This window comes from Callospermophilus lateralis, chromosome 1, assembly GCF_048772815.1.
Source record: "Callospermophilus lateralis isolate mCalLat2 chromosome 1, mCalLat2.hap1, whole genome shotgun sequence".
In the NCBI taxonomy this organism is placed as follows: Eukaryota; Metazoa; Chordata; class Mammalia; order Rodentia; family Sciuridae; genus Callospermophilus; species Callospermophilus lateralis.
The window spans coordinates 93920415-93933853 of record NC_135305.1 but is presented as its reverse complement, the minus strand read 5'-3'; the positions used below and the strand labels follow the sequence as shown (position 1 = coordinate 93933853).

The 13439-nt window shown below is 41.0% G+C and overlaps 1 protein-coding gene across 1 annotated transcript in view; it reads left to right on the top strand.

The window, feature by feature from the left end:
* The first annotated feature begins 4422 nt into the window (after positions 1-4422).
* Positions 4423-13439, top strand: part of LOC143397664 (immunoglobulin lambda-1 light chain-like) — a 51751-nt gene continuing 42734 nt past the window's right edge. Inside the window, exons 1-3 of the mRNA XM_076854024.1 lie at positions 4423-4471; positions 4559-4662; positions 5236-5284. Coding sequence (XP_076710139.1) covers positions 4423-4471; positions 4559-4662; positions 5236-5284 — 202 coding nt within the window. The remainder of the gene's footprint in view (positions 4472-4558; positions 4663-5235; positions 5285-13439) is intronic.

Below are 13439 nucleotides of genomic sequence, written 5' to 3'. Positions count from 1 at the left end.
TGACATAAAGTTATTAATTCAATTTATCTTGAATTTAAATTTCTATATTTATATTGCCAGTTATTTTTCTGCTATTAGTGCCATTTGTATATTGTCTATTTTTTCTTTCACTACTTTACCAGCAATGAGAACTTTTTTGTTATTTTTCCAAGGAACCAGCATTTTATTTTATTTATATATTTAATTTCCATTTTATTTTTTTTCTTATTGTTTTCTTCCTTCTATTTTACTTGGTTATGCTATTTTCTTTTTAACTTTTTGGGTTGGATTTGGAAAACTAATTTTTAGACATTTTTTTCTTCTGTTTAAGACACATATGTTTATATATGATATGTATATAATTCTAAGAATCCTTTCAACTCCAAAGAACTCATTTTGAAGTAAATTTTTTTTCCTTATTACAATTGTTATTATAGATCCTGCTTCATTGCAAAAAATTTACTTAACTGTGGCCTTGATTTCCAAATACAGGTATTATGGTACAAGCTTGGTTATATACTCTGTTGAATAAGAGTATATTTTTTCACTTTGGAGATTTTCTTTTATATTTGCTTTTCCTTTCTTTCTTCCTTCCTGTTTTTTTTTTGGTAAGCATATTTTCAATATAGTAACTATTATTAATAAGTATAAAAATCTCTATTTGGGGGGAGTAGTTTTCTATTTCTTTTCATTCTTTCAAATTACTAACTATATTAACTGTTGTTAAATCTTCTGTATGATGTTAAATCTTCTGTAACTTTCTCATTCAAATGAAATATTTATGAATTTGTCTATAAAGTTTGAGAATTATTGCTTCATATAATTTTATTCTATGTTGTCAGATTCTTAATTTCCATTTGGTTCTATTTTATATAATATTTGAAACATCTATCTCCATTCCCTTGCTTGAACCTTACTTTTTATCATAATACAGTGAACACATAATTTATATTTTGTGAATTCCTTCTTATTTCTTACTTTTCAGAATAATTTTTTATTTGCACATTTATCTTTTAAAAGTAATAAAGATCTCAAGCATACAGAAAGAGAATAAAATAATAACATCGAGGTACTCATCATTCAGTTTTGCTTACTCTTAAAATTTTGCCACATTTGCCTCAGGTGTTTTCATTGTAGGGAATAAAATATTATACAAGTAGTTGAATGCCTGGGGTATATGTTCCCATTCCATTTGTTATGGTTTGGATGTGAAATGTCTTCCAAAAGCTCCTGTGTGAGACAATGCAAGAAGGTTCAGAGAAGAAATGATTGAGTTTTAAGAGTCTTAACCCAATTAGTGAAGTAATTACCTGAGAGGGGTTAATTGAATGGTAATTGAAGTGGTAGGGTGTGGTTGGAGGAGGTGGGAATTGGGGTAGTGGTTTGGGGTATATATTTTTATCTGGAGTGTGGAGTTTTTCTTTCTCTGCCTTCCGATCATGATGTGAGCTGCTTCCCTCTGCTGTACTCTTCCACCATGAAGTCCTGCCTCCCTTAGAGCCCCATGGAATACAGCCTTCTGTTTATGGATTGAGACCTCTGAAACCATGAGCCCTGAAATAAACTTTTCCTCCCCTAAATTATCTGGTCAAATCCTTTTAGTCACAGCAGTGAAAAAGTTGACTAAAACACTGTTCCTTCCCCATCTTTCCCCAGGGGTAACTATTACACCTGAATTTGGTGTCATGTATATCTCATATATGCTGAAAATATATGTATCCAAAAATAATTATACAGTATGCATAATACTTTAAAATTTTATAAAATAGGATTTACATATGTATAGCCTTTAAATTTTTTCTCTGCCAAATGCTTTATTTACTCTTGCGAATGTATAAGACTTTAGTTTACTTATATTAACGAGTACATGGTATACTCAGTGTAAAAATATCATAAATTTTTCACTCAAAATTTCATTTAAAAAAAAAAGGCCTGGTGCTTGAAAAAAATCCTGGCACTTGAAAGTATCATACCACTTCCTTCCCCATTTCTTTCTCTCCTGTCTCAGCTTTTGCCTGTGTGACACCCTCATAATCTAAGGCTGCTCCATGTGTCAAGAAATGTGTCTACAGTCATGTCTAGAGACCCAACATACAGATGATGGCTCACCCAGGCCAATTGAGACGACTTCCCTTAGTCTCCTCTGTGGAAAAAAATGTACTGTAATCATCAGATTTGGATGTTTGATGGGCCCTGGGATCATTAGGGTGACCAGGAGGCCAAGGGACTATTATGGGCTCCACCTGGTGGAGTGCCCCTCTGGTGGATAGGGATCTTCATCAGAACCATAGAGGGTGAGGACCGAAGAGTTTCCCAGAGAAGGAAGATACTGGTTTAAAAATTGTTTAAAAAATCAAAACAAAATTCATCGATTTCCTCTATATAATTCATGAACAATTTGTGTGTATGAAGCATGTGTATTTTATTTTTATACATGCAACACACATAAACACACAAACATACATATTCTTTTTTACCCTTCAGTAGATTTTTATAGTTACATCCATGTAGATGCTATATATATTCATCTAATATTGCTTCTGGTTTATTATTGCTTTTGTTGTAGTAAATGAAGTATTTGGTCTTTGCATTCTCTAAATGTCTATTTTTAATATATAAGAAAGTTATTAGTGCTTATGTAAATTACCATTATCTTACCATTATCTCTAATGTTTTTGATAGTCTCAGATTTTCTAATTATCATTTTAAGATGATATGATCTATTTTTGTTTCTTTCCAGTACTTTTATCTATTATATTATCTTATCCAGTTGTATTATTTTAAACCACTTGCAAACTATTAATTGATAATGATGCCAACTGGCATTTTATTTTTCACTTTGAAAGGAATGCAACTATATCCCTAAGATGATGGCATCTGAAACACAAAGCATCACACATAAATTTCATATACGACATTTAGAAAATAATATACCAATGTTTTGAACTTTACCTTTTAAACACATTTCCTACAAATTTCCTAAAAAGTAAGTTTTGTTTAAAACAAATATCCACGAGCCTCTTGAAAACCATTAAATCTGTGGAGGAGGAGAGGATTATTGGGAGTATAGCGATCATGTAGATGGACGAATAATGAAAATTAACCTCAGAAAAATCCCTTAAAGTGGGAAGAATGAGTAGGAGAATCCAATCTCCTCAGGCACATAGAATAAAGTAAGAGAGGTAAAATAAAGGTAGGCCACCTGTTTCCCCTAGCTTCCCCTGGGGAAGAGGTTGGGAAGGGTTGTTTGTAACCTCCAGGTTGGTTTAGAGTCAATGAAGCCAACTCAGGCTTCACTCTCATAAAATCTTACCATCAGTTCACAAGGATTGACACGAACTCAGTATCCTGACACTTCCAATGACAAAGGAGAGAGACCAGTGAGAGCTACAGGACTCCACTGAAATGTGTCCCTTAGCTGTCTTCTCCATTTCTGAATTCCCCAGGACTGGCACAGGGTGACCTGATCCTATCTCCAAGTCCTTGCTGTCCCTTGGTCTAACAGAGGTTTCTTCCTTCACACACACACACACACACACACACACACACGCACAATTATTTCAAACTGTCATCTCTATAATTTTTACTTCATATGGTTCTAAGAGATTATCTATTTCAACCTGTCCTGTTTTGAGATGACACAATAAAACCTCACATTTCCATGCCATCTGCTGCTACTGCTCTATGTGGTTTGGTCACAGGATCCTAATTGTTTCAGGTCCCTTTTCGGAGAAGAAAAGGGGGCAAAATAATTTTTATAGGTCAGAGGAGTGAAAATCTTGATCAGGAACTCTGGGTGACATATTTAGATAAGGAGTGTGCGTTTCTTGGCAGGGATTGCTTTTCTATGCTAATTCCTTCCTCCTTTGTAACCAGCATGCTGATGGCCTTATTAGTATAGATTGTCCAAAAGAAGAAGGGGATTTGGGTACAGTCAACCTGACTTCAAATCCCAACCCTCATGCTATTTATGTGTTCAGATTTTGATACATTACTTAAAATGACAGTATCACTTTCCACTTTTCTAAATTGAGGATAATACTATTTATACCCTGGGTTATTTTTAAGATCTAATAAAACAAAACCCATGAGCCAATCATGGTGCTGCCTGAGCCCCTGCACAACTAGTCGGGTGTTACTGTGGAGGAGGCGGCAGCCCACCAGTGCTTTCCATTATTGATACTATCATTCCAGCAGCAGTTTCTAAGCATTTCTGAGACCCTGTAACTATTCAGCTTCCCTTCCTTCACCTTGTGGTCAGATCTGTCTTTCTACTGTCTGGGCCTCTTCTTGCCTTCCCTGTTTCTCTCTCCAATTACCTCCTTGTTCTAGGAAAGCAGCAGCTCACACCCTAATGTGGCCTGTACCAACCACCAGGATGTGTGGCTCATGCCAATAGTCTGAGATCAGTGTTCACCATGGGTTCATTTTCTCCTGTTCAGGATGCAGAGCCATGACAGATTGTCTTGCCCTCTAGAACTTCCCACTCCAAGTAAGTCCCCCACCTCTTGCAAGGCTAGAGTCTACAAAGACTGCCAGGCTTGGGTCTGTCCCTGCTGCACCACTCTCTCCCTTGCAGTTGGCCAGTCCCTCATCATCCTGGAGCAGCCAACACGGTCCTGGGACACAGTGGAAGCTCAGTCTTTCTTCAGCAGTCCACACCAGGATCATCTACTTCTACTGGTACCGGTAGCAGGAGAAGAAGGTTCTCCAGAGGCTCCTCATGGCTGACCATGTTCAGGAGGAATGTGCACACCCCCAAAAAGATAAAATCATAGCCCTGAATACAAAGGATGGCAGTAGTTGTTACCTGTCAGCATTGGAGGTGGAGAAGGATGATGAGGACATGTACTATTGTGGGCTCTGGGGACAAGTGCAGCCCTGTGTGCCAACTCAGACCCTGTACAAGAATGTCTCTCTGTTTGAACTGTTTGGTGGCAGGGATTAAACTCAGCAGCACTTAGCTACTGAGCTACACCTTCAGCATTTTTATTGTTTACTTTGATACAGGGTTTTTCCACAACACCCAGGGCCTTACTGAGTTGCTGAGGCTAGTTTTGAACTCATGATCCTCCTGCTCAACCTCCCAAGCCACTGGGATTAGAGGTGTGCACCACCATGACCAGCTAAAAATATCTCTTGCTCCCCAGTCCTTCCAGGCCTTGGACATGTTCACTGACTCTTGGTCCTTTGGATTTGCTGTTGCATGAGAGAAAAACTCCATTCCCTGTGTTTCCATCTCCTGTTCTTTCCCAGATGCCCCTCAGTATTCCCACTACAGATAAGAGTATAAAGCTAAAGAGAGGTGAGTATTCAGGCTGGCACAGACTCCGTGAGCAATTCACGGAGGGCCTCCTGTCCAGCATTTCTGAAATATTTGGAGGATGAGCAGTGTTGATCTGTACAGATGCCACTGGGCCCATGTGGTTATCGAGCACTTGAAAGTTAAGTGCTGCAAGAGTCCATTTGAGATGGGCTGTAGGTCTAAAACCTTTGAAGATCTCATGGGAAAAAAAGTGAAACAATTCATTGGTAAATTTGTATGGGTTGACTTCTTAAAGAATTATATTGTGGCTATCTTGGACTAAACAGCAATAATATTAATTTTCCCATTTCTTTTTAGTTTTTAATGTAGCGACTAGAAAACATTGAATTTGTGGCTCACATGAGTTATTCACATTTGTTTCTAAAAAGACAATATCATTAGAGATGGTAAGTTTAGGAATCTGACTATCTCCACTGAAGAATGCACAAATTATTTGGCAAAAGATTTCAAAGGTGAAAGATTCTGGAGATTTTTCCACACAATGATCGAAACGCAAAATTGAGAAGATTACTCTGGTGTCCAGCTTTTCATTTCTTGCCCCAGGGATTAATCTTATGTGGCAGTAGAGTGAGCAATTGATGGGAAACAGCATTGTCAATACTTAGCACCTAAATCTATTGGAGGGCTGGCACAGGAACGATGTTAAGTGTTATATTGTGGCAGGGATGAACCCTAGAGCCAATGGGCACTTTACCTTCTACTTCTCCTTGAGCATCACCCAGCATGAGATGTGGATGCACTCAACTTCTCTGGATTTTTGTTCTCTCATCTGATAAATGAAAGGATTAAACCAAATGATTGATAAGTTCTGATAATTATTCCTGCAATACATCAATGCCATTCAAATAACATTGTGCTATCAATCCTCCAGCACCACCCAGGAAGGCTTTCATTTCACCATGCCTACACATATCAAAATGTCTCATTTCATACATTGAATGTGCACAGTTTTTATTTGTGTTATACCTCAATAAAGCTGAGAAAGAACTTTATAATTTCAATATGACACAAATTGTTCTTTTAGAAACATTTTTATTCAACAAAGTGCTATAAAAATATCAACTGAAATTAAAGTAAAATTTTATCTTTATGTTCTAGTCATCTGTATATATCAGTGGCTTTCCTCTGGGGTTTCCCAGACTTGGCCATTTCATTAGTAATTGTCATCACATGCACATCCAATTTATTATATCGGGCTGAACGATGAAGTCAAATTAGGTTCATTCTCAGATCCTAGAACGGCCAGAAGCCTGACATCCTGGGTCAGATACAGCAGGCGGGAGGTTCAGGACTCAGGTCACAAGGCCCCACCCACAGCAGCAGCAGCTGGACCTTCATTCAGAATCTGATGAGTCTGGGCTCACTCTCACCACCCTCTAATTGGCCACCCCAGGCTGGCTGAGTCTGGTCCACCAGAGTGTTTTCCTCTGGAGGAAGCTGTCAGAGGATACTAGATGGCAGGGTATACTGTTCTCTCACACAACCTCTTATTCCTCTTTTCCTGAAGACCAGGACAGTTTAGATTTGAAATTCCAAATCCCTACTGAGGGCTGAAAGAGCACACTTTTGACTTATTTCTCTCCTATTTCCCCTCCCCCCCAGAATGACAACCAAACTCATGGCCTTGTGTGTACCAGGCGAGCACTCTGCCAACTGAGCTAAATTTCTAGTGCCACCTTTGTCTCCTTTTGACTGTGTCCTGCCCCAAGAATTTCTCCATATTATTTGTTTCAACTTGTAATTTAGATGACTATAACCTGTTGGTCCATTGGAAGAGGATCACAGATGCACTTTACTAGGAAGAAAAGTGAACCAAAAGAAAACAAATGTCACCCAAAATGTAAGTGGCTTTTTAACCCAGAAGAGTAAGTGGCTGCAGGTTTATGGGTGATTTTATTAAAATTTATTTTTGTCAATTACAAATGATTTTCAAGGCTTAATTAGCAGTAGCTGATTAAAAAGGTCACAATAACCACTGAGAGACAAAATTTTGAGTGCTGACAACACAAAATAAAATTTATTTTCATAAAATAGTGGTTACAAACACAACCCCCCAATAATGTCATCTTATTGTTGAAAAGCTGGGAAAAAAATAAAAATAGAAAGCAAGTGATTTGGCCATTTTCCCACCACCACTTTGCTCATGGTCTCCACTGTGACTCTTTCTAACTGTTGTTCATGTAGAGATGGCATAGCTGTCACTTCCTAACTCTTAACCATAGCAGTACTAGATGTCGAGAGAGAGAGTATACAAGAGGATGCCAAAATATCATTTTTCAAAATTTTCTATTACCTTTATGTTTGACCAGCAGGTCACCAACTCCGTACAACCTGAAGCCTGGTTCTGGGGACACTGGAAACTTTGGTTGCACCGAGCAAGCCTGGCTCTACCACAGAAGAGGGGCTCAGGAGCCGGATCTGGAGGTGGAACCCCAAAGACCCATAACTTCCCTTAGGGCCAAGCCCCCTTTCCTTCCATGCCCACCGCCTTCTTTCATAGCCATCTGCCTGACTACTTAGAAGGTCCTTAGGTGCAATTAGCGTAACTGAAAATAGACTTCCATTTCCCCTGGAGTCAAAGCCAGGTCTGTTTCTCCAAGCTTCACTGCAGATGTGTGACCCCTTCGATGTTCTTCCCAACATCTAGGAATCTCATGGTCCTGGAATGACCTGGTCCTGCCTCTAGATTCTGGTCCTTGGTCCAGTGTAGACGTCTTCCTTCTTTCTCTCTCTCTCTCTCTCTCTCTCTCTCTCTCTCTCTCTCTCTCACACACACACACACACACACACACACACACTTACACACACACCTCTAAAACCATTATTTCTATTTCACACCAACTCTCCAGAGAACGGAGAACATCTACTGAACTCCATCCAGGGTGAGGTGGACTAATAATACCTCATATCCTTGAGTATTTTCTATGCATCTGAGACTGTGGCAAATGCATTGCTCACATGATCCCTTTTAGTCAGTCCTCTGGCAACCCATGGTGTCCCTCCCCATGGAGGAAGAAAAGGAAGAGAAACAACTTGCTTCAGATAACAGAGCTGTTGTGCTCTTTAAGGGACTGAAATTCTTCCACAGGACCTCTGGGTGACAAGCTCCAGTGACAACACTGAAGGGAAGCATGTGTATTCAGCAGAGTTTGCCTTTCAGTGTTTGTCTCTTCCTCCAAAGTAAGCAGCACACTCATGGTTCTATGAGGGTAAAGTGCTTACTTGGTCTCCAGCCAGACCTATCTTCATGTTCCATCCTCATTCCCTGCAGCTGTCCAGCTTTTGATAAGTTCCTAAAAATAACAGCCTCACTTTCCACACTTCTAATCTGAAGCTAATAATTTGGGTAACACTGGATTATTTTCAGGATTTAATAAACAATGGCCATAAATCAATGCATAAGGTGCTAGAATGCAGGTGTCCCCAGCAATCACCGTTGTGTTGTTGCTTTTATTATTCTGCCAATGTTCTCTAAGTGTTTCTCAGAAATCCAATCACTCAGCCTCCCTCCCTTCACCTTGAGGTTAGTTTTCTGTCTGTCTTCTGGGCCTTCCCCTCTAATTGGCCAATTACCAATTAGGGCCTGAGCTGCTGCTTCCCGCCCTACCCCTCTCCCCACCACCACCACCACCACCAAGCTGTGGCTCTTGGCAGCAGTTTGACACAAGCATTCACCCTGGCCACTGTCACCCTAGTCACAACATAGAGCCATGCTGGGCTATCTCACCCTCCTGTGGGCTCTCCCATTTCCAGGTAAGACCCCCACCTTCTTTCGGGGTGAAATTTTCAGAGACTGCCTGACTCGGGCTGCCCCTACCTCACTGCTCTCTCCCTTGCAGGTCATTCACTCATCCAACTGGAGCAGCCAGCCCAGGTCCTGGGACACAAGGGAAGCTCGGTCTTTCTGCAGTGCTTGGTCCACATGAGGGTCAGTTACATCCACTGGTACTGGCAGCAGGAGGGCCAAACCCCCCAGAGCCTTCTCAGGATGGGGGATGTCCAGGAAGGATGTGCACTGGGATTCAGTTCTGAAAGCAGATAAAATCACAGGCTTGAACAACAACAATGGCAATAGCTGTTCCCTTTTGGTGCTGAACCTGGGGAAGAGTGATGAGGGCATGTACTATTGTGCAGCCTGGGACCAGCAGCACAGCCCTGTGTGCTAAGCAAGATCCTGCACAAAAAGGTGTCTTACTCCCTGATCCTGCCTGGCCATGTTTACTGAACTGACTCTTGGTCCCTTGGGTTTTCCTGTCTCCTGCAAGTAAAAACAAAATTTGCCCCCTGTTCCTCTACCTCCTGGGTTTTCTGAGATATCCCTCTTTGTTCTTTCAATTCAGATAAAGTGATATGGCTAAAGAGAAGTGAGCTCTCAACCTGATGCAGACTTGAGAAACAATCCAGTCAAAAGGAGCCGTTCAAAGGTTCTTCGTTCAGCATTTCTGCTGTATTGGAAAGAGAAGCTGTGCTGTGTGGGAGGCCATCCTCACATGTGATTTGAGTTACCTCCCTGGCTGGGTGAGAGGCGCTTAGGCACATCTTGTGTCCAGAGCTTTCCCCACCCTTCTCAGGTCCGAGGACTTGTTCGTGTGGAGGCGTGTCTGGCCACCCTGAAGACCCAGTTGTCACCCCTGACCTTGGGAGACTGCTCTTCATTGGATGGGATTTTCCCCAGAGTTTTTGTTCCCCAATAAAAGTCCACTCCCTGTCGTGTTCTCTCTCTCTCTCTCTCTCTCTCACTAGCCTCTTCAGTAAACCTTGCTACAATAATAGGTGGCTGGAGGCTGGAGCCAGGAGGAGCTGTCCTGGAGCTGGTTTAAAGGTAATTAGAGTCTTATCTCTTTAATTCAAAACTCCCTAGAGATTTCTCACGTTTCAAACCTTCATTCATGAAGCCGGTGCTGGTCTCAGGCTAACGTGCTGATCAATCCAGGTGTCCCTGGCTTGATGCAGTTATTGAGTATTTGAGAGTAGGTATTGCAATAATCCAAGTTGGAATGGACACTAGTTCTAAAATACACACTCTACATTGATGAGGTACTGGAAGAAAGTGAAATAACTCATCAATAACTTGTTAGCTTCTTGAATGTTAAAATGATGATATTTAGGATATCTTGGATTCAATGACAATTGCCCTATACCTAGCTTTACCTGTTTCCTTTTATTTTTTTCAATAAACCCCATAACAATTTTACTTTTGTGGTTGACCTTACTAATTCCCATCAATTTCTATCAGATAGAGACCAATTATTAGAAACCAATAATTTCAGAATCTGTCCATCTCCCCTGAAGAAGGCACAAATAAAATATTTGCAAAAGATTTCAAGGGTGAAGGACTCTAGGTAGATTTGCCACTCGATGATCCAAAGCTGAGAGTAGACGCCTACTTTGGTTTCCAGCTTCCACATTTTGTCCCCACTGACTGACCTTATGTGGCAGTAGAGCCAATAATTGGAAGTTTGGAAAACAACATTGCCCATGTTCAGCACCCTCACCCAGGGCTCGCACCAGAACTGATGTTAGAAGATGATCATCCTGTGGGGGATGAGGTAAACCCTGGAAGAGACCTTGAATATCACTCAAATGTGGGATGTGGAAGCACCCCAGCTTCTCTGATTTTTGTTTACCCACTTGAAATACACAGGAGTTTGACTAAAAGTGAATATTATTTCTGCATTAAATCCAAATCATTTCAATAAGATATTACTATGTCTACTATATTCCTACAAAGCAGCCAACTTCCATAAAAGAAAAATAAATGAATAAAAGGAAGAAAACCTGTGTTCCAATGATCCAGCACCAAATAGAAAATCCCTATGCTGCTCTATGTGTGGAAGAAAAAATAGCAAAAGGCTCTTTAAATTCTAAGCTGAATATAAATGCCTTTTCAATGGAAGAGTCAACATTTATATGTGACTTCCTCATTAAATCAATAACATAAAAAACATTAATGGCTGAAAAGTGCAAATGATTCTGAAAGAAATTGATTCCTCAGATTCCTTAATTCATAGTTTCTCTCTCAACTTCAGATTTTTGTGGCTGGAGATTTATAGTTAAAAATATGCCTGGCTTCTGCAAAGGCCACATATTAGTCCCCTGTAGTGAACCCCCAAGTCCCGGTGGGAGAGGGGATGGGTAAAGAGGGGTTGAGCCCTACTTTCCTTTTGTTCTCAGCTTTTTCTCTTCATTTCTTGTTCTCCTCTGTGCTGATGAAAGTGGATGGGCACAGGAGGAGAGGCCCTGCACCTCTCCCAGAACCTGGCTCCAGACAGGAGTGAATCCTGAGAACTGTCAGTGATGGGGGACCAGGACATTAGGAGAAACAAACTCCTCACTCACTTCCTTACTGAACAAGATTCTCACCTTTAGGATAATCATGGCAACGTTCCAAAATTTTATTTCTAAGAAGTGGTCCCCAATTCTTTCACTCTCACTGTCACTTGCTTCTGGGAGCCTTGCTGCTGGCCTGTCTCTACAGGAGGGAGTCAATGTGACAGGAGCAGGACTGGTATGCTTCTGATGCTCACCTGGGAATGTTCATTGAAGGCAGCATGGCAGAGTCTGCCAGGAACCAGTTTCTGAGGGTTCACTGTGTGTTAAGCACTGTTGCAAACCCTCCACCGGGGCTAACTTATTTATGCTTCAAAAATATCTAATAAAGTGGGTCCTGATTTTATTCTCACTAGATAAATGAGAAAAAGGAGAGGGAGGAATTCAAATGGCACAGGCTTTATAGCCAGATAGAACCAATCTCAAATCTGTCAGGGACAAGGTATTAAACCTTGAGCCTTTTCTGTATTTGATTCCCATCAGGCCCCATGGAATTACATTAAAATTTTGGAGTTCAATATGATAGTGGCTACAAAGTACTTTAAAGGCTTTAAGTACTTGGTAACTCTTCTTTACAAATTATACTTTAAATGGTGATCTTTCACTGACATCAGCAAGAGGAGAAATACTTCAGTGTTCACTCTTCCACTCATTATTTCATTCTTTCTCCTATTCTACAAACACCTGGGAATATAAGAAATACAAGATATGGTCTCACTTCTCTGCTAGTGGTTGCCTGGTGAGTCTAGGAGAGAGAACAATGAATAAGCAAGCCAAGATTTAGGCAGGAATGGCTATGAGAGAGGGAGACACTAGGTGGCGCCACTAGAAAGCAATTGGAGGCACATCCACCCCTGACTTCCTCCTAGGTGAGAAGCTTCCTGGAGGATTCAGTGTTAAGTTGAGCCCAAACATGAACAGGAGTTCAGCAAGAAGTGTGGGATATACAGTGGTCCAGAGAGGAAAACTGCCAATCAACCTATAGATTTGGATCATGTGATTCTGGGGAGAGAGTGGCTGAAGACAGAAGGGAAGGGAACAGGTGGTTACCTCATAGAGACCTCAGGTCCTAACAGCTCTGACTTGATCCTCAGAAGCAGAGTAGAGCAGGATGGAGAATCCTAAGCAGGGAAGTGACTAGGTCAGTTCAGTCCCCAGGTGATGGAGAAATTGGGAAGGAGGGACCATGTTGGTGTCAAGGCAAAGAAGGGTTGGAGGCAGGTTGAGCCAGGAAATGTTTGAATCCACAGCAAATGAAGTGTAAAAAATTAGTTAGAGGAGAGAATTCAGGCTGACACCCAGGTCCCTGGCTTGGAAAACGGTGTTCCCTAATTTAGGGAAATGTTTTTCATTAGAGGAAGAGTTCACTCTCTCTTTGTTAACTTTCATTTTGAGGTCCCGTGTAAACAAACCTGTAGCTGTCTGAGCTGGAGATGTGCACATGGAGCCCAGGAAACAAGAGTGGGCTGGCAATGGAGGAGAAATGTCACCATCATCCCTTCTCTCCTCTCCTCTAGGATAATTAAAGCCACCAATGGGGAGCGACCACTCAGGCAGAGTAGATAAAGTAAGAACAGAAATCTACACAACCACCACCTTTAAGCATTTTGTATAAATACTCCAGCACTCACAAAATATGTTGGGTTGGGAAGTGACACAGAGAAAGCAAGCTCAGTAATCCATAAAGAGGGTATATGGCTTCCTAGAGGGGAAGCTAGGGTTTAGTAGAGATGTATAGCTCAGTAGTTAGGAGAGGACATGAACTTCACACTTCAACAGAAGTCAGCCACCAGGAATAGAATAT